General features: G+C 35.8%; 1 protein-coding gene across 3 annotated transcripts in view; it reads left to right on the plus strand.

The window, feature by feature from the left end:
• Window positions 1-27,943, plus strand: part of SRFBP1 (serum response factor binding protein 1) — a 72,619-nt gene that overhangs the window by 24,136 nt on the left and 20,540 nt on the right. For 2 of the 3 annotated variants that reach the window (XM_045081404.1, XM_045081406.1), the window contains one exon: window positions 19,622-19,693. The exons of the other annotated variant lie outside the window; for it this stretch is intronic. In XM_045081404.1, the coding sequence (XP_044937339.1) occupies window positions 19,622-19,693 (72 nt within the window). The remainder of the gene's footprint in view (window positions 1-19,621; window positions 19,694-27,943) is intronic. 3 annotated transcript variants of the gene reach the window in all.

Raw genomic sequence — 27,943 nt, forward strand, 5'->3', positions numbered from 1 at the left:
ATCTATAGAAGATTTTGTGTGTGATTTTAGTATTTAGAAGTATTAAACTAAACACCAAAATAATTGCCTTGGAACCTGAATTACGAGCAGTGATTAGGTTTCAAAAAATTTCCATTTCTTGGAAAATTTGGTATTATATTTTAAACACATTCGAATGTAATGTGATTCTAATATTAATTGATAAAGACTTTTTAACACACGGAGATATGATCAAGAAACAAATATGGATTTTATTATATGCCCTTAAAAAAGATTATAGAAACTTGAAGATTATAGAGAAAATACTTTGAAGGAATAACAGTTTGACTTCCTTGGGACTTTGGAATATTTTCTTTTACATTTTTTAGCTAAAGACCACTCTCAGCACATTCCTATATTCCTCTTAGCACATCTCTATATCTTAGTCATATTTCCAGAATTACAGGAAAAAACTGGCTCGGTCACGTAGTGTAATTTCCCTGAGGCTTTATGATGTATTCCCAAGTTGATTCACTGTGAGGGGAAAAAAATGTGCTATGGGCTTAGGTAATTGTCCATTAATTTTGAGGGTTTGTTTCTGGTTGTGGTTGGGCAGAGAAAACTAGTAAATATATGTAGTTGAAATAATTTAGGAATAAAAATGCAAATATAGTATTTCAGACCGAGCTGTAATTTTGTCCTCTTTTTATTTGATGTACTCAGTAATTAACTAATACCTCTATACCTGCCACCTCCACTAATTTTTTTTGTTCTTAACATGTTATCCTGAAAAAACATAAAAATTAAGTGGTTTCAAGCCTTTCATTTGCTCCTTATAAATTCGCCACAGTATGTTTTTTTAAACAAATGCTTAGGTTCTACATCAGATACAGTAAACTTTTCTCCCCAAGGCCAGCCATTTCTTTAAAAGAGATTCTCTAGAATGAAGAAACCTGTCCCCACTGACTTCTCAGAATCTTCAGGTTGAAGTAAATGCTGGACCTTACCTCTTTAGAGTTAATAGAAGTGCCAGGAACAGTGTAGATTTCTTTTTTTTAAGTGATGAAAAAATGTAATTCAGTTTAATCAGTTGGGCTAAACAAGCAATTTTATCTTGTTTTCTGAAGGGTATTTTTACTGTGAAAGGTGGGGCTATATAATGACACGATGGTTTTGGAGCTTCATTTGGCTGAATTATTTGAAATCTCCCGTGAGGTGAAATCCAGACTTCGAAATACTGAATTATGTAAGTTGTTTTCAGTGTTTGCCCATTGAGATTATAATCATTTTCATATCAGTAATTGTCTTCACCAAGATTTGATGTGAAAATAATTTATAGTAGAAAAATGTTCACAGTTTAGTTGTTAGAATATGAAGATGTAATTTTAAACATGAAAGTCAACTTGGAACTGAAGTGAGACAGTGCTATTTTTAGACATTTAGTAATTGCCTAACTGGCTGCCAGCAAAAACCTGACACTAGTAAAATTTCCTAGTAGTAAAACTACTTTGCTTTATTATATCACTCTCCTGCTCAAGAGCCTAAATTCGCTTCCTATTGTCTCCTACACCCAGTCTAATTCCTCATGAGTATTAAAAGCTTTTTTGTCACTTGGCATCTCTCATACTGAGCAGCTTTCTCTTTGATCCCTATTTTCGTCTGAATACTACAGGCAACATTGTATTTCTTGCATGTAAATATGGGTTCCTGTTTTTATGATCCTCTAGCTCTATCTGATTAAGGCAGCAGTCACCACCACTTCATGTATACTCTTAGAAAACTAGAGTGAATCATTGTTCTAGCCTTCATGAACCTTTAAAACAGTGGTTTTGTTGGGGGAGGCAGGGGGGTAAGTGCATGAAGATTCATGCCTGGGGGCATAGATCATAATGGATGGGAGGTATATGTGCAATTTGAGAAAAGTACTGTGGTAATTTGTATCTTTTTATTGTACCCACCATTGAGAAGTACAGCACTAAATAGAAGTTGCCTTGCTTATTACTTCATCTTCAAATATATATTCTTAGCTAATGAATTTTTAATAGTCTGTTGCATTATATCTTCCTTTGTGTTATTAGGAGGATTATTTTGAAAATTAAACTCTACTCTTTTGGGTTTTTTTGTTTGTTTTTTGATGGAAGTATAGTTGATGTACCTTATATTAGTTTCAGGTATACAACAGAGAGATTCAACATTTGTACATATTATGACACAATCACCATGGTAAATCTAGTTACCATCTCTTGGCATACAAAATTATGACAAGTTTATTGGCTATATTTCCTATGTTAAACTTTTCTTCCCTGTGACTTCTTTATTGTATGACTGGAAATTTATACCTCTTTATGTCCCTCCACTTTTCCTTTATCCATTCATCTCTCAGTGGACACCTACACTATTGGTCTTCGTTATTTTAAATAATGCTCTGATGAACATAGGGTACATGTGGCTTTTCAAATTAGGTTTTCATTTTCTGAGTGTAAATACCTAGAAGTGGAATTGCTGGATCATATGGTATTTCTATTTTTAATTTTTTGAGAAGCATCCATCTGTTCACAGTTGCTGTACCAGTTATATTTTCACCAAGAGTGCACAAGGGTTCCCTTTTCTCCAGATCCTCCTTAACACACTCCGTATTTTTTATCTTGATAATAGCCAATTTGACAGGTATGAGATGGTATCTCATGGTGGTTTGATTGTCATTTTCCTGATGGTTAATGATTTTGAGCATTTTTTTATGTACCTGTTGGTACCCTAGGGGAAAATCTCTCAGTTTTTTCCCATTGACGATGATTTTTTTTTTTTTTAAGATTTATTTATTTATTTGTCAGAGAGAGAGAGAGAGCTCATGAGCACAGGCAGACAGAATGGCAGGCAGAGGCAGAGGGAGAAGCAGGCTCCCTGCTAGTATTGTTTAAAATCTGGGAGTGTGATACCTCCTGTCTTTTCATTTTACTCAATATTGCTTTGGCTAATTGGGGTCTTTTGTAGTTCCATTCAGATTTTAGAATTATTTGTTCTAATTCTGTGAAATGTGCTATCTGTATTTGGATAAGGATTACCTTGAATCTTGGATTGCATTGGGTAGCATAGACATTTTAACAGATTCTTCCAATCCATGATGATGCTCTAACTTTCCTTTTATTTGTTCTATCTTCCATTTTTTTCATCAATGTCATAGTTTTTCAGAGAAGATCTTTCACTTCCTTGATTGAATTTATTCTTAAGTTATTTTCTTCTTTTTGGTACAATTGCAAATGGCATTGTTTTCTTAATTTTTCTTTCTGATCATTGTTATTAGCATGAAGAAATGCAACAGATTTATTATATAGGCATACCTTGTTTTATTGTGCTTCTCTTTATTGCATTTCACACATACTACATGTTTTACAAATTGAAGGTTTGTGGTAAACCTGTGTTAAGCAAGCCTATTGGCACCATTTTCCAGTAGCATTTTCTCACTTCATGTCTCTATGCCACATGTTGATAATACTTTTGAGATTTCAGACTTTTTCATTATTATATTTGTGATGATGATCTGCATTCAGTGAATACAACTTGCTGAAAGCTTAGATAATGGTTAGCAGTTTTTAGCAGTAGCTTTTCTAAATTAAGCTATGTACGTTGTATTTTAGATACAATCTTCTTACACACTTAGTAGATCACAGCTTAGTATAAAGATAACTTTTATATGTTCTGGAAAACTAAACTATTTATTTGACTCCCTTTATTGAGATACTCATTTTATTTCAGTAGTCTGAAACCAAATCTACAATATTTCTGAGGTAAGCCTATATTGATTTTGTATCCTGCAACTTAAAGGTTTCATTCAGTATCAATATATCAGACTTTAAAACAATAGCTGTAAGAAGAAAAAAAGGGGCATTACAACTAACAGTGAAAATACAGAAAGCGAAATTAGAGAATCAGTTCCATTTACTATAGAACCAAGAACCTTAAGATACCTGGTAATAAACCTAACTAAAGAGGTAAAGGATCTGTACTCGAGGAACTACAGAACATTCCTGAAAGAAACTGAAGAAGACACAAAAAGATGGAAGACCATTCCATGCTTTTGGATCAGAAGAATAATATTGTTAAAATGTCTATACTGTCTAGAGCAATCTATACTCTTAATGCCATTCCGATCAAAACTCCACCAGTATTCTTCAAAGAGCTGGAGCAAATAATCCTAAAATTTGTATGGAATCAGAAGAGACCCCGAATTGCTAAGGAAATGTTTAAAAACAAAAATAAAACTGGGGGCATCACGTTACCGGATTTCAAGCTTTACTACAAAGCTGGGATCACCAAGACAGCATGGTACTGGCTTAAAAACAGACACATAGACCAGTGGAACAGAGTAGAGAGCCCAGATATGGATCCTCAACTCTGTGGTCAAATAATCTTCGACAAAACAGGAAAAAATGTACAGTGGAAAAAAGACAGTCTCTTCAATAAATGGTGCTGGGAAAACTGGACAGCTATATGTAGAAGAATGAAACTCGACCATTCTCTTACACCGTACACAAAGATAAACTCGAAATGGATAAAAGACCTCAATGTGAGGCAGGAATTTATCAGAATCCTAGAGGAGAACATAGTCAGTAACCTCTTTGATATCGACCACAACAACTTCTTTCAAGATATGTCTCCAAAGGCAAAGGAAACAAAAGCAAAAATGAATTTTGGGGACTTCATCAAGATCAAAAGCTTCTCCACTTGAATGGAAACAGTCAACAAAACAAAGAGGGAAACCACAGAATGGGGGAAGATATTTGCAAATGACAGTACAGACAAAAGGCTGATATCCAGGATCTATAAAGAATTCCTCAAACTCAACACACTCAAACAGATACTCATGTCAAACAATGGGCAGAAGACATGAACAGACACTTCTCTAAAGAAGACATACAAATGGCTAACAGACACATGAAAAAATGTTCATCATCACTGGCCATCAGGAAGGTTCAAATCAAAACCACATTGAGATACCACCTTACACCAGTTAGGATGGCCAAAATTAACAAGACAGTAAATAACGTCTGTTGGAGAGGATGTGGAGAAAGGGGAACCCTCTTAACACTGTTGGTGAGAATGCAAGATGGTGCAGCCACTGTGGAGAACAGTGTGGAGATTCCTTAAGAAATTAAAAATAGAGCTTCCCTATGACCCTGTAATTGTACTACTGGGTATTTACCCCGAAGATACAGATAGAGTGAAAAGAAGGGCCTTTTGTACCCCAGTGTTCATAATAGCAATGGCCACAGTCACCAAACTGTGGAAAGAACCAAGATGCCCTTCAACAGATGAATGGATAAAGAAGATGTGATCCATATACGCTGGAGTATTATGCCTCCATCAGAAAGGAGGAATACCCAACTTTTGTATCAACATGAATGGAACTGGAAGAGATTATGCTGAGTGAAATAAGCAGAGAGAGTCAATTATCATATGGTTTCACTTACTTGTGGAGCATGAGAAATAACACGGGGGACATGGGGAGATAGAGAGGAGAAGTGAGTTGGGGGAAATTGGAGGGGGAGACAAACCATGAGAGCCTGTGGACTCTGAGAAATAACCCGAGGATTTTGAAGGGGTGGGGAGTGAGAGGTTAGGTGAGCCTGGTGGTGGGTATTATGTAGGGCAGGTATTGCATGGAACATGGGTGTGGTACATAAACAATGAATTCTGGTACATTGAAAAGAAGTTAAAGAAAAGTAAAAAGAAAAGGGTATTACATAGTGGTAAAGAAGTCAACCCAACAAGAAGATAGAACACTTGTAAATATGTATGCACCTGACATAGGAGCACCTAAATATATAAAGCAAATATTAACTCACACAAATGGAAAAATTGACAGTAATATGATAAAAGTAGGGGACTTTAATATACCACTTACACCAATGGATAGATCAGACAGAAAATTAATAAGGAAACATTGGCCTAGAGTGACACATCAGAGCAGATGGACTTAATAGATTAATCAGAACATTCTATCCAAAACAAAAGAGTTCACATTCTTCTCAAGTTCACATGGAACATTCTCCGGGACAGATTGTATGTTAGGCCACATAACAAGTCCCAATTAATTCAAGAGAATGAAATCACATCAGTCATATTTTTCAACTATAGTTGTTTGAAATTATAAATAACTATGAGAAGAAAACCGGAAAAAAAAAACAACACACAAATATATGGAGACTAGATAACATGCTATTGAGCAACCAATGGGTAAAGCAAGAAATCAAAGAATAAATAAAAAAAAATACCTTTAGACAAATGAAAATTGAAACACAGTGCTCCAAAATCTATAGGATACAAGGGAACGCAGTTTTAAGAGGCAAGTTGATAACAATACATTCCTACCTCAGGAAACAAGGAAAATCTCAGAAAAGCTAACCTTCGGGAGAGCAAGGAAGAGGAGGAGGAGGCGGCGGCGCCTAAAGTACCTAGGAAAAAAACAAAGCCTAGAGTTTGTAGAAAGGAGGAAATAATAGGGATCATAGTGGAAATAAACAAAACAGAGACACAGTAGAAAAGATTAATGAAACTAAGAGGTGGTTCTTTCAAAAGATAAATAAAATAGATAAATCATTACCAAGACTTATCACCCAAAAAAAAGGGACAACCCCAAATAAATAAAATCAGAAGTGGAAGAGAAGTATAAAATGCAAAGATCATAAGACTGCTGTGAACATTTCTATGCCAACAAATTTGACAGCCTATAGGAAATGGATAAATTCCTAGAAACATATAATCTTTCAAGACTGAGGAAGAGATAGAATATCTGGACAGACTAATTGCTAATAGTGAAATTGAATCAGTAATCAAAAAACTCCCATCACGCAAAGTCCAGGATCAGATGGCTTCACAGTTGAGTTCTAAACATTTAAAGAAGAGTTACTTCCTGTCCTCCTCAAACTACTCTAAAAAATTGAAGAGAAAGGAACTCTTCCAAAGTCATTCTATAGGACCAACCTTACTCTTTTGCCTAAACAAAGACACTGTATAAAAACATACAGGCCAATATCCCTGATGAAGAAATAGTTGATTCAAAATATTAGGGAACCAGGGGCACCTGTGTGGCTCAGTGGGTTAAACCTCTGCCTTTGGCTCAGGTCATGATCCCACAGTCCTGTGATCAAGCCCACATTGGGCTCTCTGCTCAGCGGGGAGCCTGCTTCCCCCCATCACTGCCTGTCTCTCTGCCTAGTTGTGATCTGTCAAATAAATGTCTGTCAAATAAATCTTAAAATATGTTAGGGAACCGAATTCAACAGTACAGTGAAAGAACTATACATCATGGTCAAGTGGGACTTACTCAAGGGATGAAAGGGTGGTTCAATATCTGCAAATCATTCAGCATGATATACCACATAAGTAAAATGAAGAATAAAAAGCATAGTCATCTCAAGAGATGCACAAAAAGCATTTGACAAAATTCAGCATCCACCTGTGACAAAAGCTATCAGGTGGGTAAAGAGGGAAATGTACCTCAACATAATGAAAGCCATATATGATAAATCCACAACTAACATCATACTCATTGGTGAAAATTTGAAACTTTTCCCTCTAAGATCAGAATAAGACAAGGATGCCCACTCTCACCACTTTTATTCAACATGGTTCTAGACAAGAAAAAGGAAAGGCATCCAGATTGCAAAGGAAGAAGTACAAATTGTCACTGATTATTGTTGTTATGGTACTATATGTAGAAAACCCTGAAGCCTCTAGCTTGTGTTTTAAAGTCTATTTTACCAAGTTTTGCTACCCCAGATTTCCTTTCGTTTCTCTTTGCATGGATTATCCTTTTCTATCCCTTCACTCCATCTATAGGCCTGAAGTAAGTCTCTCCTATGCAGCTTATAGGGGGGGTCTTATTTTTTGTTTTTATCCATTCATTCATCCTCTATCTGTTCATTGGCGTATTTAGTCTGTTTACATTTAAAACAATTATTCGTAGGTATGTACCATCAATAACTTTTTATTGGGATATTTGTCTTTTTACACAGTGCCTGGTGTTCTGCACAGTGGAAAGCTCTCAGTAACATGTTTCAAATATTAATATGTACATCTAAATAAATAAGTTTTTAAGAGATTATATAGTAAAGAGCCATTAGATTTTTCTAATCAGATTGAAGATAAATCTTTATCATAGTTACTGGTGAATTTTTTAGTTTACTTTTTTTAATCCTTCGTCTAACAGTAATGCTTGAGACTTTGTTGTTCATTTTTCATTTCAGGTTTAAGAATTTGAATTTCAAAATAAGTTCAGTGTGTTGATATATTTTAAGATATAGAAGAGTGCAATTAAAAAAGCAAAGAAGAATAAAGCTACTTGTGTCACATCCTAAGGTTTACAAGTCGGGTTGATAACCTTTTTTGTACTCTGCAATTGTGTGTTAGTCTGTTCCTTTATCTTAAAACTGGAAATATTTCCTATTTGACCTCCTTGCTGTGGGGATTATATCCATAATGGAATCCTGAACCTACAGGTAGGGTAATGGCTGTCCACAGGAGGGAACCAAGTTCAATAGACAGTACAGGAGAAAAAGCAAAATGGGGATAGAAACATAACAGAAGCATGACGAAGAGGCCCACAGTGTCGGATGACTCTGAGCTGTCTCCTCTGAGCAGCAGAGACTGGAGATGCCATTAGTTGCAATAGGGAACACAGAAATAGGTAAAGGAGGAAGACAGAGATACTTTATTTGGAAAAAAAAAATCCCTTGGCAGTATGATGACAGAGTATACCTTATTGAAGTTCCATCTGGTAGAACTGTATTTAGGAAACAGTAGAACAATATTTAAGAACAGTTTTGTTGTCACTGTAGGGTAACCATAATGAAATTTCCATCTGTGGAAAAAGCATGAAGATTTGGATGTCAGTAGCTCTCTCACGAGCTATTTCAGATTCTGTATTTCAGAGAAATACATTTCTTGCCTCATTTCCAAGTAGACCACCCCCCCCAAAAAAATCTCTAAGAATTCAGACTTCTGTCACCCTTTAATTCTTTGTATCTGGTTTTACCCCTCATAACCTAAACATACTCCAATTTTAGTCACATTTTGTCTTCTATTTTATGAAGTTAAAAGCTCTACCTTAATGAGAGCCTCTTGGAATTAAAAAAGTCAGGGACGCCTGGGTGGCTCAGTTGGTTGGACGACTTCCTTCGGCTCAGGTCATGATCCTGGAGTCCCGGGATCGAGTCCCGCTTCGGGCTCCCAGCTCCATGGGAAGTCTGCTTCTCCCTCTGACCTTCTCCTTGCTCATGCTCTCTCTCACTATCTCTCTCTCAAATAAATAAATAAAATCTTTGGGGAAAAAAAAAAAAGTCAGCATGGTTACTGCCTCCAAGTTACTTTTTGTCTTGACTCAGTCTCCCTGCCCACAGTGTGATTTGGAACAGTTTGATTGCAAACATACTTTGCCCACTGACTCCGAGACAACACTACAGTGGTTATCTAGTCACGAGTCAGAAGATACGGGTCTCAAAAGCCTCTGGAAAAAAGAAGGAAAGAGAGATAGCCCAATAATCAAAATTGGGATTACCTCATTCCAATTAAATTCACCATTTGAATATAAGCAAAGCAGTAGTATCCAGCATAATGTGGAATAAAGGAACTGGAATATTCCGATGAGTCTTGCTATTAGTGAATGACTACTTTTCATGTAGGAAACTTGAACAACTTTACTTGAATGTGATAAGGAAGGAATGAAAACCATTTCTGATTTATCACGACTGACAACAGAATATGGCAAAAAGCAGAATGTGGGGTTTCTAGGCCCAGCCTTGTCATAATACCTTGAATGGATCTCTTAAATTTTCTTGGGTTAACATTTCCTTTTAGGCTCATTGGTTCACTGGAAGGATTCACAATACTTAAAAAAAGCTTTTATTCTCACAGTAATATTTTATTACTGTTCAAGGATACACAAAACAAACTGAGGGTTGCTGGGGGGAGGGGGGTTGGGAGAAGGGGGGTGGGGTTATGGACATTGGGGAGGGTATGTGCTTTGGTGAGTACTGTGAAGTGTGTAAACCTGGCGATTCACAGACCTGTACCCCGGGGATAAAAATATATGTTTATAAAAAATAAAAAATTAAAAAAAAAATAAAATGACAATAGTGACTGTTAAAAAAAAAAATCAGCAAAAGGAGGGGCACCTGGGTGGCTCAGTGGATTAAGCCTCTGCCTTTGGCTCGGGTCATGGTCTCAGGGTCCTGCGATTGAGCCCTGAGTTGGGCTCTCTGCTCAGCAGGGAACCTGCCTCCCCCTCTCCCTCTGCCTGCTTGTGATTTCTTTCTCTCTCTGCCAAATAAGTAAATAAAATCTTAAAAAAAAAAATCAACATGGCTGTCCTCATCAGTGACTCAGACTTAACCCTTCCAGAGCATAGACATAGCCACCCTAAGTCACGTTGTTAGCTCAACTATCTGATCAAATTGGTATCCTGTGTTCGAAGGCTCAGAACTCATCTCCAGAAGCTGGCCAATGGCCAGTCCTAAAGATACACCTTTTTCAGTTATGTGCAGAGTTTGAGCAACCCAGGCCTGCTGAGTTAACCCTTTTCTGCATGGGGGTAGAATTACATAATAGCTTAAGTGTCTTGCAATTCTAATGTTTTAGCGAATGGAGTGCAATTCCTCTCATATAAATTATAAAGAATTTAATGCTTTATTTCATCTTTGAGATGGATTGGATAATTCTAATTATTTGAAAGCTTAAATAAAAAAATAAATTATACTGATGCTAGAAAGTAAAGCTGGATTGAATCTCTAACAATGAAAGAAGTTGTGTTTTACACAAGTCAACACAGAGCCCTGCTCACTGATGAGTAAACTCCCAAATGAAAAAAATCCCAAGATTAAGATTTTCAGACTTGAGTCATAAGGAAGTCAAGGAAAAGAAACTACTTAAGCCCAGTTTCAGAAGCTCAGTCAGCATTTAATTAGTAAATTACTGTTATTTTTCTATTTCCCTTGCATTGGTGAAAACTTTTTTTTTTTTTAAGTGAAAAACACTTTATAGGATTTCTCTACAATTGAATAAAATTGCTCAGGTTTTACTTGTCTAATCTAGCATGAATCTTTTTTAGAGTTGTTTAGTGCAGTATTCCATATTTTGCATCTGTAATTTAACTCTGGTATTTTCATTTTCCTATTGTTTATCCTTGATTCATGGTTTTCTAGTTGCGAATGGCTTTGTGTTTTTGCTACTTATCTTTTTTTTGTTGTCACTTAATGTGTTTGCTCATATTTATTGGATTTTAAAATGTTAAAAAATTTCTTTTCCTAAATTGAAATGTATATAGGTAGTTTTCTCCCTACGTCGATAATGTACAACTTTGGTATAAAATTTGCAAATTACCACATGGAAAAATGCTAATTGTTCTACATTTGAAATTGTTGAATATTTGACATAGTTATATTCAATTTATTTTTTTTAAGATTTTATTTATTTATTTGACAGGCAGAGATCACAAGTAGGCAGAGAGGCAGGCAGATAGAGAGAGAGGTGGAAGCAGGCTCCCTGCTGAGCAGAGAGCCCAATGCAGGACTTGATCCCAGGATCCTGAGATCATGACCTGAGCCTAAGGCAGAGGCTTTAACCCACTGAGCCACCCAGGCGCCCTAAGTTATATTCAATTTAAAATAGTGAAAAACCTTTCTAAGATTTAAGAGAACTACTTTTATCTGGAAAAAGGCTTTAGAATTAATTTTATATAAAAGAAAACTGAGTGTTCCTGTCTGGTTAGTCATTTTATTTAGAATTAACTCCATACACTAGAAATTGCGAAATGCATGGTTATTCCACAAGCCCTGAACTAGTGTCTTTTCTCTCACATTGGTAATGGATATTTTCTTAAGCAGTGCATGAGGGGACCAGATAACCTTTCAAAAGTAAATACTTGTAAAATGACCTTGGAATGAATAAATAGCTGCTATGTAAAATGTCTGCTGCAGGGTCTAGAAATGGACCTTAGTTTTCCATTTGGCTTAAAATCTTTTCTGAGAGGGAATAAAGTCTTACCTTTTAGCTGCCACCTGCCTAACTTATTAGCTAATGTGGTTCCTACCCATTCACAACATAAAATGTATGTTTCAGTGACTCCTTAAGTAGTAGTAATTTACCTTCTCTGGTTCCTTTTTTTTAAAAAAATTTTTTTTTTAAGGAAGCATATTAACGTACAATACTTTAGAGCAGTAAATGCTCCACCTTGCAACCCCCTAGTCGTCCTCCTTGCCATCCTTTCCAGAATTTGTTCTCTTCAGCTTTGCTTCATAAAGAAAAAGCCCACATTTGCAACTAAATAGTTGTTGGCAAATCCTGAATTTGACTTTTCTATTGATGAGAGACTTTACTGATCTCTTTTAGGTTTTCTCTTTTCTCACTTAGAAATAGGCATTTTAAATTTCTTTAGTCTGATCCAGTTCTGTTCAGTAAATGTTTTGTATGGGGTCTAATAGGCAGAGGTAGATAAAACACCTTTCTTACCCTTGAAGAACCTACACTCGAGGCTTTTCATCCCATTTCTATATCAAGAAAATGGAAGGCAAAGGTTAACATAATCATAAATTATTCTGAGACTGTTTTATATTGTATCTTAGGCCATTTCAGTTTGACTAGATAGCTTACTGCCTGACCATGTTCAGGTTTGTTTCCTTCCCATGCACTTGAAACAAAACTGTCCTCAACAAGCTGGTTGGTTATAGTGCACCTCCACTTCTGAATTGTTAGGCAGAAAACTGAAATTGTTGGAACTCTTTATGGTTCAAGCCTCTCAGTCCCATTTGTCTTTCAGAGTTCTTCCCTTTTTACCTAAATTAAGGCTTTTTGGAGTTTTATCCGCAAACCTTGCAATTTTACTTGCTTTTAGAACTCTTGCAGGGAACCATTCATTTATAACAAAGATAATAGATGCATTCAGGTAAGATAGCACAGCTGGAAATCATATGAGCTATCAATCATCCCAAGTATTCTTTGAAAATTGTGAATTACTTCATGTTTAAAAAAAAAAAAAAAAAAGTCCATTCCCAGTATCCCTAGTGAACCTTAATGAATCTTGGTATAGCAGCTAACTTTCATAACCCATTTGCAGGGTAATTTATTCTTAAAATATGACTAAAATTGTACAGCCAAATTATAACCCATTATTTAGTTTTTCACTCAATCCAAGAAAAATGAAAATGTTTTTTAAAACTTCTTCCTTTGAAATTATATTAGATATCCTGAGTCAGAATGTACATAAATCTAGAATATAGAGAAATAAGAGACAGTTTGTGAATTCTGAAAGTTAGCATGAACTTCCCAAGTGGACTCCACAGTGGACTCTTAGAAGGATTCAGAAAGGCTGTGGGTTAAATTTCCTCTTGCCTCCTAAGGGAATACTAACATTTGAGATGCTTTCGATTCACTTATGACAGTATATCAGGAGTCTTATTCTGAAAGCAGTACCTGATCCCTTATGAGTAAACATACAGGGAAGGAGGAATAACTTCATAATATACTGTATTTATTTCTGTTTTTGCATTGTCTAAAAAGACATTTGATTTATTAGCTTCTCACTGTCTACTTATGTTAGCACTAAATAAAAATTCTAGGTTTGGTATAGCATTCCTAGCTGTACAGTTTTGCTACTTAAATACTATTTAAAAGTATTGTATGAACTAAACTTAGGAGATAGCATCCCCTGTGCTGTCATGTGCTTATATTTAAAACAAAGGCAATAAACAAGCTGGCTCCAAAATACCCAAGAATGAGTGTTGTCATAAGGAATGCTTAAGTCATTCATCTGCATCTAAATCTTATTTCGATAATATAAGGTAAGTATTTTACTCTGGGCATTATTTATGGTACAGAGTGCTTGTCCAAATAATACAGCATAATGAATAATATGAAGGTTGGTAGGATATAGAAAGTATTTTAGCTTCTTAGTGCTGCTCTAAAAAATTATCATAAATTTAATGGCTTAAAACAGCAAGGATATAGTATCTTAGAGTTCTAGCAGTCAGAAGCCTTAAAATCAGAGTGTCATCAAGGTTGTATACCTTCTGGAGAGTAGAGGAGAATCAATCTCCTGCCATTTTCAGCTTTTAGAGGCCACTGGGATTCCTTTGCTCATGGCCCCTCCTTTCATCTTCAAGGCCACCAGGGTAGCATCTTCAGGTTTCAGTCTCCTGCTCTTGCTCATTTCCTTTCTCCCTCCCCCACTGCCACCCTGTTCTCTTTATCTAACTCCTATTCTCTGCTCCTCTCCCATGAAGACTCTTGGTTACTTTAGGACCATCTGGATAATTCAGGATAATACACACATCTTAAAATCCTTAATTTAGTTAAATCTGCAAGATCCCTTTGGCCCTGTAAGGTAGCACACTCGCAGGCTCTGGGAATTGGGACATGGACATATTTGGAAAGCCATTCAACCTAGTAACCTAGTACATAATGTGCAAATAATAGTTACTTATGTTGTAAAAGTAGAGGTTATTAAAATCCTAATTTGTGTTGCTGGTTATACTGCCAAAGTAAGAATGTAAACAGATGCTTTTCCCTTCTTCAGGGAATATGTTCTCTGCTTAGTAGCCATTTTTCAGAGGTATTACATTCCTTAAAGGCTTCTTTAGTTTTGATTGTGTGGATAATTTAAGTTTATTGTCTACTGTGTGTCTAGGGTTTTTGAGTTTTTTCAGAAAGAACAGATGAGATAGAGAGCAGGTACTCTGGCACTTGAGTAGTAAACCACTCTTTATCTCAGGCCCAAGAGTTTATGTCTTCTGCTTGCATCCTTACTTACTTACAGTAAGTAAGCCACATGTCAGGCTTACTTACTAACTTTCAGACCCTTCACAGATCTTGACAGTGCCTCCTGCTTGTAGTTTACCCAAGAAATGCCCAGCCTTTTTTATTGGCACTCATGTTTCTTTAAATATTCTCAACCTCATTAAAGTCAGATCAATTTCAGTTTCCCTGTTAAGCGTATTCTGTATTTTGAACCTTTATAACATTTTCCCAATGGTATTTCGGAAAGACCACGTAAGTTGCCAGAATTAGGTGCTGGGGTTGTTTAGTGCCTCACACTTGTTAAAAAACACCTATTTTTTTGTTTGTTTTGAAAGGTATAATAAATAAGCTTCTATAAATCATTTCTACCTACTTTAAAACTAGAAGGTTCTGGTGGCTCAGTGGGTTAAAGCCTCTGCCTTCGGCTCAGGTCATGATCCCAGGGTCCTGGGATCGAGCCCCGCATCAGGCTCTCTGCTCCGTGGGGAGCCTGCTTTCTCCCCTCTCTCTGCCTGCCTCTCTGCCTACTTGTGATTTCTGTCTGTCAAATAAGTAAAATCTTTAAAAAACAACAACAACAAACTAGAAGGTTCTTATACCTAGAAGATTCTGAACATGTTTAGTGCACATGACATTGTGAACCATGAGATAGAGTTTAACTTTTGTGTCAGTTTTTATATCAATGCTTTAAATATGGTGGAAATCTTTTGGATTATATCAAAGTGGCAATAAAATAGATTATGATCCAATAGATCGCTAATTAGGTCAGTTATTAATTAATCTTTAATTAATTAGGTCAGTCTTACCACCTACTAACAATAGGACCTTGGAAAAATCACATGATGTGAGTCTTCCTTTCCATTTGAGAAATGAAGAAAAAAGATAATTTAGGTTCCTTTTAGTTGACTATTCATTCACTTTTGTTTCCTTATTTATATACTTGTCTCAAAAATAAAAACCACTTTCAATGTGTCCCATAGATTATGAAATGCAGTGTTGCCTTATTAATTTTCAGAAACCCTGAAATTTCTGTTTATATTTTTCCTTTCCCAAGAGTTGTTTGAAGTTTTTGTTGTTTTGTTTTGTTTTAAAAATTCTGGGTAGATAAGCCTTTTTGTCTGTTGGTTTTCTTTAATTCCTGCTTTTTCACTGGGATCAGGGAATGTTGTTTTTAGCATTTTACTTGATGAACTTACTAATACCTACTTTGACTTACTATACAATAAATTTTTTAATGTTCAAAATAAATATAAGACAGATAAAATGTTCAAAATAAATCTGTAAGATAGATTCAAAATTATGTTAAGATTTTCTAATGCTTTCCCCCCTATTTTCACTGAACTGCTGTATAAAAGTCTTCTGTTAATAGTATGTTTCCGTTTTTCCATATCGTGGAAATCTCCTGTGTCTTATTTCATTTTTTTCTTTAATTATTCTTCCTCTGATACATGATCTCAACTCCTGTTTTCTTTTCTTTTTTTTTTTTTTAAGATTTTTATTTATTTACTTGACAGAGAAAGATCACAAGTAGACAGAGAGGCAGGCAGAGAGAGAAAGAGGAGGAAGCAGGCTCCCTGCTGAGCAGAGAGGGACTCCATCCCAGGACCCTAAGATCATGACCTGACCCGAAGGCAGAGGCTTTAACCCACTGAGCCACCCAGGTGCCCCTCAATTCCTGCTTTCTTACTGTTACTATTTGCCTCATATATCTTGGCGAATTTATTTTTAGCCTTTTTGAATTGCTGTGTTTTTTGGGTATCTCATATCTACATAGTGTAGACTTAAGTTTTGCTTTTAGATCCAATTTGGAGGGTTTTTTCTAGTTATCAACTTCCCCAGTATCTTAATCTTCTGCTCCCTGTTTCTCTGTGCAAGTTTGTAATGCAGTGAGTGCTAGGTTGAGTTTGGTGTTAGTTTCTCATCTTGGAGATACTTTGAAGTTTATTGTATCCTCTATCCCCTCATAATGATGAAGGCATGGTTCACATAGTCCTTGTTGAGTTTATTCTTTTGGAGGGAGTATGAGGATTGGTTGAAATTTAAGCAGCATTATCTTCTGTACATATTAATTTCATATTTGCAATAACACTAAACTGATTTACTCTTAGAATGATTTTTTTTTACTTACAGAGTAGAAAAAAGATACTTATAGCCAGCCAACAAAAAAAATTAGACTTTAAAGATTTTTTCATTTATTTATTTGACAGACAGAGATCACAAGTAGGCAGAGAGGTGGCGGTGGGGCGGGGGGTTGGGGGGTAGGCTCCCCGCTGAGCAGAGAGCCCAATGCGGGACTTGATCCAGGACCCTGGAATCATGACCCGAGCTGAAGGCAGAGGCTTTAACCCCCTGAGCCACCCAGGTGCCCCAAATTTGGATGTTTTTAATTATAAATAGTTTTAGTGACTTTAAACTGACAGGGAGGCCATCTTTCAAATTAGCTCATTAATTTCTAAAGCGATATTACACACACACATTTAAAAGAGTCTATTATTTTCATGCTCTTTATATACATTTGTTTTACATACACATTTTTTCCCAGTTGTATTCCTGTATACAAAATATTCTGTATTCTCAGAAACTGTGCTTTCTGATCTTTCTGACATTGGACCGTTAATATCAGTATTGCTTTTTTTTTTTTTTTTTCATTCAGTTCATCTTCCAAAAGCATAGTATAGCTCTTTACTACAGAACATGTGGTAATTTTTCAGGAGTTATACAAATCAGCATATACAAGGATAGTTACTCCATTCTTATTAAAAAGATTTTAAAAATCAGAAAACATACTAATGTCCAATAATAGGTTGGTTAAATAAATAAAGACAGCTATGTAAGAGAATAAAAAGAAAATGGATAGATATTTGCTCTGTCATTAAATGATAAAACTAGTTTACAAAATGCTATGGTCCTGGTGTTTTTTTGTTTTGTTGTTGTTTTTTTTTAAGATGCATTTGTTTATTTGAGAAGGAGAGAGAGAGAGAGTATGGCTGCAAGTATGTGAGTGGGGAGAGGGACGAGGTAGAAAGAAAGAGAGCAGACTCCCCGCTGAGAGGGAGCCCGAGGCAGGGCTTGATCTCATGACCCCTTAACAGGGACTGAGCCAAAACCAAGAGTTGGAGGCTCAACCAACTCAGCTCAGCCACACAGGTGCCCTGATCCTATTTTTGTTTAAAATATAATTTGGGGTCACCTTGGTGACACAGTCAGTTAAGCCTCCAGCCCTTGGTTTTGGCTCAGGTTGTGATCCCAGTGTTGTGAGTCTGAGCACTGTGGTGAGCTTCATGCTCAGTGTGGAGTGTGCTTCATACTCTCTCTCCTTTTTTCTCTGTCTCTGTGTCTCTCTCTCTGTCTCTAAATAAATCTTAAAACTATATATAATTTAAATAATTTTCACGGAATAGTTTTTATTTTTTTTTTTACCATATCACACATTTATCTAACTTACTGTCACTCAGTGTTATTTTAAAACGAACTATCTGATTTTATTTACCTTTCTTCCAAATAGTATTTTGAAAAAAATACACAAATGTCTATTGTAGTTTTTCATGCATGGTAGCATAACTTGATAACTGTTAAGAGAAATTTCATTTTTGTGGGATCTAAAGCTCTCATTCTTTAGTGAACTATATTATCAAACTTAATTCTCTTAAAGAAGCATATAAAAGGGTGTATATTGAAATTACAACCATGTCACTGTTAGTAATTTTACTTATTTTTCTCTGCTTTTCTGGTTTTAATTTTCTAAAATAAATTTGGATTAATTCCTTGCAATGTAAAAGTCTTTTGTAGGTTAGATTATTATTATTTTTTTTAAGATTTTATTTATTTATTTGACAGAGAGAAATCACAAGTAGACGGAGAGGCAGGCAGAGAGAGAGAGGGAAGCAGCCTCCCTGCTGAGCAGAGAGCCCGATGCGGGACTCTATCCCAGGACCCTGAGATCATGACCTGAGCCGAAGGCAGCGGCTTAACCCACTGAGCCACCCAGGCACCCCATAGGTTATATTATTTAATCATTAATTAAAAGTATGCATTTCTCAGGGTGCCTGGGTGGCTCAGTGGGTTAAAGCCTCTGCCTTCAGCTCAGGTCATGATCCCAGGGTCCTGGGATCAAGCCCAGCATCAGGATCTCTTGCTCAGCGGGGTGCCTGCTTCCTCTCTCTCTCTGCCTGCCTCTCTGCCTACTTGTGATCTCTGTCTGTCAAAAAAAAAAAATAATAATAATAAAAGTATGCATTTCTTTATAAATCTTGACATTTCTCTATAAAATGATATAATTGCTAATGTCCTGAAATGTCATTAAAATAAGGTAATACTTTCTTTGAAATGTAGAAGTTTTAAATTAATATTTTGAGTAATATTAATCTTATTTCCATTAAAGAACTGTTACTAAGCTGGAAATTTCATGGCACATGAAATTTGCTGGCTTCCATGGAATCTGATTGTATTTGTCCTAGGAGGATTAGCTCTTAAATTCATTTTGCTGTGGTTTTTCATAGTATGATAATTTCATACTATGTGATTGAAGTTGTTCTCATCTAAAATTAAGAACTTATTTAATATCAGATTTCATAAAAGCAAAACATGGGAAGTATTAAAATAATGAATGATGCATTAAATACTGAATGGTGCATTAAAATTAGACTCATAACTGCGTGCCTGGGTGGCTCAGTCGGTTAAGCATCCTACTCTTGATTCCAGTTGAGGTCATGATCCTCAGGGTCGTGAGATAGAGCCCCACCTAGGGCTCCATGCTGGGCATGAAACCTGCTTAAGATTCTCTCTTACCTCTCCCTATGCTCCTCTCCCACAAAAATAAATAGGTAAGTAAGATTAAACTCATAACTAAAATCTCCCCCCCCTTTTTTTTTAACAGGAATTGAAACCTGATGTAGTAACTAAATCTGCGCTCGGTGATGATATCAGCTTTGAAAAAATCTGCAAAAAGGTGTGTCTGCAATGGATTGACTTTCTTTTAAAAAAAGTTACCTCTTTATATGGTTGACCAACTTTTTCTTACCACCTTTTTCCTTGAAGAAAAAAACTTAACCCAGTTACTATTAGAATATGATGATTTTCCCCACTTCAGCTCTGTTATTGCCGTCAAAAAAAATTTTTATGGTAATTTACGAATTTTGCTTTGCTTATGATAGCACACCTTCAAGGTCCGTAAATGTATGTTGAACTTAATGTGGCATTCGTGTGTTAGTAACAATTCATTTGTTAATTTTAATAATCATAACAAAGAATATTTTTATTTTTTCCAAATAATTTTTATGACTATTTCATTTAATCTCTGTACTTAGTACTTGTGAAAGATTATTTTTACCCTCTTTTTACAAATGAGGGAACTGTAGGTCAGAAAGAATGAAGTGAGCTGAGTAAAAGTATACCAAATGGCAGTTGGGACTTTTACCCAGTTCTCCTGCTCCTACTATTTTCCCCTTTTTCATTTCTGCCTGCTTTGCTAATGTCTACATAGGACAGTTCCAGCCTAAGAGCGGATTTTGGATTAATGGATGTTTCTGTGTTGCTTCTCTGTTTTCACATTCATTGGCATTTGCTCTAATGTATATTATTTCATGTTTCTTGCATTTATGTCCACTTTGCTTTTTTTTTCTAGTTTCTTAATGTGGAAACTTCAGTTACTGATTTTAGAGATTGTTTCTTTTCTAACAAGCATTTAGTGTTGCAAAGTTGCTTTATGTAAGCACTCCTTTAGCTGCACCCTTAAATTTGATAGGTTGTATTTTCATTTTCTTTTCTTTTCTTTTTTTTCTTTTTTTTTTTTTTTTGTATTTCCATTTTCTTTGAGTTCACAGTATTTTAAATTTCCCTTGAAACTTTCTATTTCACCATGGTGTAGTTAGAAGTATGTTGTTTAATTTCTGAACAGTTAAGGGGTCTTCTAGGTGTGTTTTCATGACTGTTTCCTTTGTGATCCATGAGCAGACTTTTTATGATTTTTATTTGTGTTGTAGTCCAGAATGGCTTATATTGGTGACTATTTCATATGCACTTAAAAACAGTATGTTTTCTCTTGGCATCAGTGTCCTAAAAATGTCAAGTAGATCTCTTAGTTTTTGGTGTTGTTTAGGTGATTTATATCTTTACTGATTTTCTGCCTATTTATTTTATTGATTATCCAGAGCCTTATGTTAGAATATCCAACTATAGATGTTAGTTTGCCTATTCCCGCCCTGAGGAAAGGATGCTCTGATTCTTTGTTTTTATAGACTAGCACTGACTTTTCTGCAAGTGATATGAGACATGTTAGATTTTAAAACATTTTAAGAAAGCCAGAATATGAAAGGTTTTTATTTGTTTGATACAAGGGAGAACTTGTTGGTGCCATTGTCCTGATGAGAAAAGCCACACTAAATCCCAAACGTGATTTTACAACAGTTTCTTTATTTTGTACTAGAATAATTCTACAGTAAATATTCTTATTTCAAGGGATTTTTTCATAAAGAGAGGAAAAACTAAACTAAAACTAAACTGGTTTGGTCTGTATCTCAGACAAAATAATGATATGTTAAATATAATAGTAATGGAATAAAAATGTTATAGAATTTTTTTATCTTGAGAGTTAAAAAAATAATAATAATAATCAGGGGCACCTGGGTGGCTCAGTGGGTTAAAGCCTCTGCTTTCAGCTCAGGTCGTGATCTCAGGGTCCTGGGATCGAGCCCCCATTAGGCTCTCTGCTCTCTCTCCCCGCCCCCGCCTGTCTCTCTGCCTACTTGTGATCTCTGTCTGTCAAAATAAATAAATAAAATATTTTTTAAAAAATCAGTTTTCCATAATAAATTTTTGAGCTTTCTAAAGGTTGCTGAATTTTAAAGGTATTCATTAATGTTTAATTTATGGTTCAAGTGAAAAGCATCTTCTCTGCCAGATTGTTTTCACTTTGGAAGATTAACATTAGTGTATGTGTAATATTTATAAAATCAGTTTTTTAGGGTATCTTCTTCCATTTACAACCCTTCCTTCAACTTTCCAGAGTGTGGAATGTCATTTATCCAGAAAAAAAAATGGGCAACAAACATCTGTATTAGCTTATCATCATTATTTTATATTAGTAAATTCATTTGCATATGACAGGATTTGTAGTCATGAAAATTTTTTTAATGAATTTATTTTAGGGAAACAGTGCTCGGGTGCCTGAGCAGGGCCTGAGAGGCAGTTGGGGGGCGGAGAAGAGGGACAATCAGACTCCCTGCTAAGTACAGAGCCTAGAGGGCTAGATCTCAGAACCCTGCGATCTGAGCTGAAATCCAGTTGGACACTTAACTGACTGAGCCACTGAAGTCCCCCTATAGGGGTGAGATTTTTAATACTAATTCAGATAAAAAGTTTAGGATCTTGGAGCGCTTTGCTAGCTCATCCAGTTACTCAGCTGCCTTGGGCTCAGATCATGAACCCAGGGTTCTGGGATCCAGCCCCATGTTGGGCTCCCTGCTGAGCAGGGAGCCTGCTTCTCCCTCTGGCTCTCCCCCTGCCTCTTCCTGTGCTCATGCTCACTCGCATGCTGGTGTGCTCTTGCTCTCGGAAAATAAATAAATAAAAATCTTTTTTTAAAAAAGGAAGTTTAGGATCTCACTGTCAAGGGTCAAGTGAAACCTGGTTACATTTCTGCTGTTTATACCTTCCTCTAAACAAAAGCAAGGAAGGAAGGGAAGCTGGAGAGGGAGGAAGGAGAAACAGTTCTGTTTCATCCAAGTTCTTGAGGGAACCCTGGAGGAATTTAAAGCCAAAGGAAACTGCCCTGCTTAAAAAATCATTTCAGATTCCTCCAAAGCTATTTGATTTCACCTATTTTGTTGGTGTTTTATTTCATTTGGGATATTCTCCCATTGGATTCAGGTTCTTCTGTTTGAAAACCTGCTAATAAATTAAACCTCTAAAAAATGGTGCAGGCAACAGTGTTGTTGTGAAGAAAGGATTGATTGCTCTTCAGTGTGTCACAGGAAGTGAGCTCAGTGAAAGATAACCTCACAGAAATGAAGCCTGTTACATAGAGCTCTGTACATTTGAGGCTATCTGTTGATCAGATCAGAGCAGAGCAAAATAATTTATGTAATATCTTACAGCTTGCACAGTTCTTCCATACACATTCTTATCTCAGTTGATCTTACAACAGTGATCTCATGTAGAAAGCATTGATTTGCACATATGTGCACACAATGTGTGTGTGTGTAGTATTTTCAAATGTAGAAAAGGGGTAGAAAGGTTAAGTAGGCAGCTAATGTGTGTATGATGGAAGTTGAAAGCTAGAGAGTGGAAGAATGAGAATTTTGACATTTCCAGAAAGCTGGGGCCAGGATTTCAGAAACTTCTCAATTCAAAACGTGTTGCACACGAAGCAATCAGCTAGGCCCTGGTGGACGATAACAAAGGGAATAGGAAACTCAATATTTTCCAGAGGAATATATAATCTAGTAGGGAGTATAAGACAGGTATATTAAACAACTGCTGGATAAGGGGAAGCAAATTAATATTTGTGAACATCTGTTAACAGTTGCTGACTCAATTAGGTGCTTTATATATGTTAGCTTTCTCAGGGAAGATGATAACTCCATTTAATGAAGCACATATTGGCCCAGGAAGGTCAAAAATATACCTATAGGCAGACGTTAGCAGATAACAGATCTAAGGTCTAAACCCTGGTCTCAGCCTACAAAACAAAGGTTTAGGAGAAAAGGCTCGAGTGGGTCCCTATTTTGTAAGACTCCATTTTAGAATCCTGTTGTCTCAGGGATTACAAGAACCCAACCAATGCAAAAAGGTCTCCTGTTGCCTTCAGTGTGGGTTCTAAGCCAGAGGTTGCCAGAGTTCTTCTAATCCAGCTGAATGGACTGTTTCTTATTACCTGCCTACTTATTTTTAGTAAATGGACACATATATCTTTAGGTGAAACTAGAATTGAAATTAAGTATAAAAATTAAGAATACTCCTCCCAGCATTCTGCCTCTACCAGTTCACTCTGAGTCAGGTTGTTGTAGGCGGCTTTTCACAGGAAGGAACACTGCATGTAAGAGAGCTTTTTCATTTTTAGACTGTTGTTTGTATTCACATGTACATTCTCAAGATTCTTTTCAGAATTGAACACCCAATGCTTGTGTTCATAAAAAATACCCATATGCCAAAATAAAATTTTTCCATAAAAAGATGAGGTGTTTTCCTCTTTTTTACTTAATTTATTTGAAATGGAAGAAACTGGAGGTGTGTGAAAACCACAATTTCCTGAGAATTTTCCATGGCAAATGTTGTGTCAATGTTAAATAAGGAAAGCTGTGGTTCCCTCATACCCTCAAATATTATGAAGACTTTTTTCATGCAGGTGTAAAAAGTGTTCATAGAGAATGCTTAGCCTTTAGTCAATTTTTGTTAATTTCAGGTATATGACTGTATTCAGATTTCTGTAAACCTCTGTAACATTTTTCATCTTTTTTTTTAAGATTTTATATATTTATTTGACACACAGAGAGAGATCACAAGTAGGCAGAGAGGCAGGCAGAGAGAGAGGGAGAAGCAGGCTCCCTGCTTAGCAGAGAGCCTGATCTGGGGCTCGATCCCAGGACCCTAAGATCATGACCTGAAGCAGAGGCTTAACTCACTGAGCCACCCAGGTGCCCCCATTTTTCATCTTTCCAGTGAAGTTTATCACATTCTGTCTTGGATGAATTCATTGTTCATTTGTCAACCTTTTAAATTAGAGCAAGATTGTGAGCCTCAAAAGATGATGTTCATGTCCTTATGTGAAGACCGTGTGTGTCTTTATGTGTAAGACCATTTATTTAGGCATGTTTATATACGTATGAACATCAGTGAATACAAAGTGGGAAAAAGTGAGTGAGGCAGGAAGGTGAGCAGTAGTGAAATAAGGAGGAGTAAAGAATTTGAAAGGTCTCTTGACCGGTTCTGCTCTGCTTACTCTTGTGTGTTCTTACCCTCTGCCCAAAGACTTAAGCAAACTGTAGACACAGCAGACAGCTGCCGAAACCCAAAGCACAGCCAAAGCTTCAGACCTCCTCCCACTTACTTTACAAGGCTCTCTTTTATGCTTATATTTCATTTCTCTCCAAAGAGATTTGAAAGGGGGGGCTTGGAGATGAGTCACAGAATGAGAGAAAGTTATCTCAAATAATTTTAGAAGAAAACTGCTTGAGAAAGACTGAATTCAGAAACCCGTCTGTCATTTGTCACTTCTGTTCCCAGATGGCTAGGTAATCTGGAAATAAGACTGTTAGTCTAATTATTAGATAAAATCAATGGTCTTTGTTCCCTTTTACCTCTTGTTAAAATTTGAAGTAAAAAAATGCATTGAATGATTTCAAATTGCTTTGTTAAGAAAAAAATCAAGCAAGTTGAAAATATTTTATTTGACATTGTTTACTTAGGAGAAATAAGGGTTATTTAAATGATTGTTTTCATTTATAAAACATGATATTTTAAACTAAAAATTCCATTAAATCAAACATTTTAAGAAATACATGTGTACTTTTTTTTGGTCCTTGAAGAATGAAAACTGAAATCCTTAGTATTTGTAAAGCATGCCATTAACAGTTTTTCCATTTGCAGCTTTTCCCCATTAGAATATTTTTTCTAGTCCACAAATCGTAAGTTACTCAGATTTGCAAATTAGTAACTGACCATCAAGAACAGATAAAATTTAACTTAAAAAACTAGCAATTAAGCATCAAACAAAGTTTGAAGAACTAGATGTATCTTAAGAAGATCTGTACAATGCATTCTATTTGCAAAGATTGCTGGTTAGCAAAGGAAAGAGGCTTAAATTTCTAGGAGTTTCTGCATTCAGATTAGTGTTGCTTTGCCATTAGCTGCCTGACTTCAAGCAGTTCACCTACTGTCTCTGGCTCTTGCCTTTTTTTTTTTTTTTTTCCCCATTTCTCTAATAGACTCTTGAAGTTCAAACATTCTGGTAATGTATTTTTGACCCCCTTCAAAGGCCTTATTGTAGCAGATGTAAAAATAACAGGGCTTATCCTTTCCGTGTTCAGTTTCATTTTGCCAAAAAAATGGTTTTGTGCGCCCTCGCATACTCAAGTTTTATGGCATTTATTTGCTGTATTATCTGTTGATGTTTTAGTTTTCTTAAAAGACTATGACATTGTTCATGTTTCAGTATAACAAGAATAGTTGTTCTCTAAGACTTTGGTGATGGTGTTGAGTAAGCCAACTTTAACAAAATTTCCAGTTTATAAAAGCTAGAAGCAATAAGGACATGCAGTAGTATGTATTCGCAAATATCATAATGCTACAAAGTAGGTTTGTCACATATCTGTAAGACCACATTATTGTTAAATAGATTGCCAGCTGAATGCTGAATGAATGATAATTTGAGAAGGTATTTCTTTGCTTTTTGGCCCTAACGATGCTGATATATTAAGTATTTTGGTAAAAATTTTTGTGTTTTTTGTTTCTAGTTTTATTGAAATATAATTGACATATAACAAACATTGTGTGAGTTTAAGTTATTATATAGCTTTATGGTTTGATACACGTATATGTTATGAAATATTACCATAATCTTAATTATCATATCTATCACCATATGTATAATTACAATTTTTTGTGGCGAGTGCCTATGAGATGTACTGTCTTAGGTGCTTTCAAGTATTTAATGAAGTATTGGTGTCTATAATCACCAGACTGAATGTTCGATCTCTAGAACTTACTCATCTTTTAACTGAAAATTTGTACCCTTTGACCAAAGTCTTTGTATTTCCTCCACTACCACCTCAAGTCTCTGGCAACCACCATTCTGCTCTTGCCTCTCTGAGTTTGGTTTTTTTAGATTCCATGTATAAATCATACTATGCAGTATTTGTCTTTCTCTCTCTGTTTCTTTCACTCATAGTAATGCCTACCAGATTCATCCATGTTGAGTATGGAAGGATTTTTTTCTTTCTCGTGGCTAAATAATACTCTTTTACACAAGAGTATTTGTGTATACACCTTGTTTTCTTTTTTCATTTCATCTGTCAGTGGGCTCTTGGTTGTTTCTGGGTCTTGGATATCATGAATAATACTGCAGTGAGTGTGGTATCTCTTTGAGATAGTGATTTCATTTCCTTCAGGTGTATACCTGGAAGTGAGATTGCTAGCTCATATGTAGCTCTAGTTATAATTTGTTGAGGAACCTCATCTTTTTTCCCTCTTGTCTGTACTTGTCTGCATTCTCACCAGCAGTACTGCAGGGCTCCCTTTTCTCCACATACTCGCCAACACTTGTTAGTTCTTGTTTGAGAGTAACCATTTTAACAAGTGTAAATAGTGTCTCACTGTGGTTTTGATTTACATTTCCCTAGTGATTAGTAATGTTGCACTTCTTTTCGTGTATCTTCTGGCCATTTCTTCTTTTGAAAAATATCTGCTCAAGACCGCCATCCATTTTTAATCAGATTTTATATTTTTGTAGTAGATAATAAATGGTAACTTTATTAATGATAAGAAAGAGAATAAGTCTCTTTTCTACATAGTCACCATTGAGATTTTATATTTACTTGCTGTTGACTTGTATACGTTCCTTCCATATTGTGGATATTAGCCCCTTATCTGAGATACGGTTTCCAACTATTTTCTCTGATTCTATAGATTGCCTTTTCACTTTGTTGTTGTTTCTTTTGTTTTGCAATAAAGTTGTAGTTTGATGTAGCCTCACTTCTTTATTTTTGCTTTTGTTGCTTGTGCTGTCGGTGTCACATCCAAAAAAACATTCCCAAGACCAGTGTGTCAGGGAATTTTTTCCCCTAAGTGTTCTAGGAGTTTTCTCTCACATTTAAGTTTTTTAGTCCAGTTCAAGCTGATTTCACTGAGTCATGTAAGATATGGATCTAGTTTCATTCTTTGACATACCAGTGTCTAGTTTTTCCAATACCATTTATTGAAAAGACTCTCTTTTCCCCTTCGAGTGTATATGCATTTGTTTATTCCTGGACTCTCACTTCTATTCCATTGCTGTGTATGTCTGTTTTAATGTCAGTGCCATACTATTTTTATTAGTATAGCTTTGTACTATCATTTGAAATTAGGAAGTGTAATGCCTCCAGCTTTGTTCCTTCTCAGGATTGGTGTTGTGGCTATTTGGAGTCTTTTGTAGTTCCATACAAATTTGAGGAATTTTTTTTAATATGTGTGAAAAATGCCATTGTGATTTTGATAGCGATAATTT

Source organism: Mustela putorius, unplaced genomic scaffold (genome assembly GCF_011764305.1).
Source record: "Mustela putorius furo isolate JIRA1106 unplaced genomic scaffold, ASM1176430v1.1 tig00000561_pilon_pilon_pilon, whole genome shotgun sequence".
NCBI lineage: Eukaryota > Metazoa > Chordata > Mammalia > Carnivora > Mustelidae > Mustela > Mustela putorius.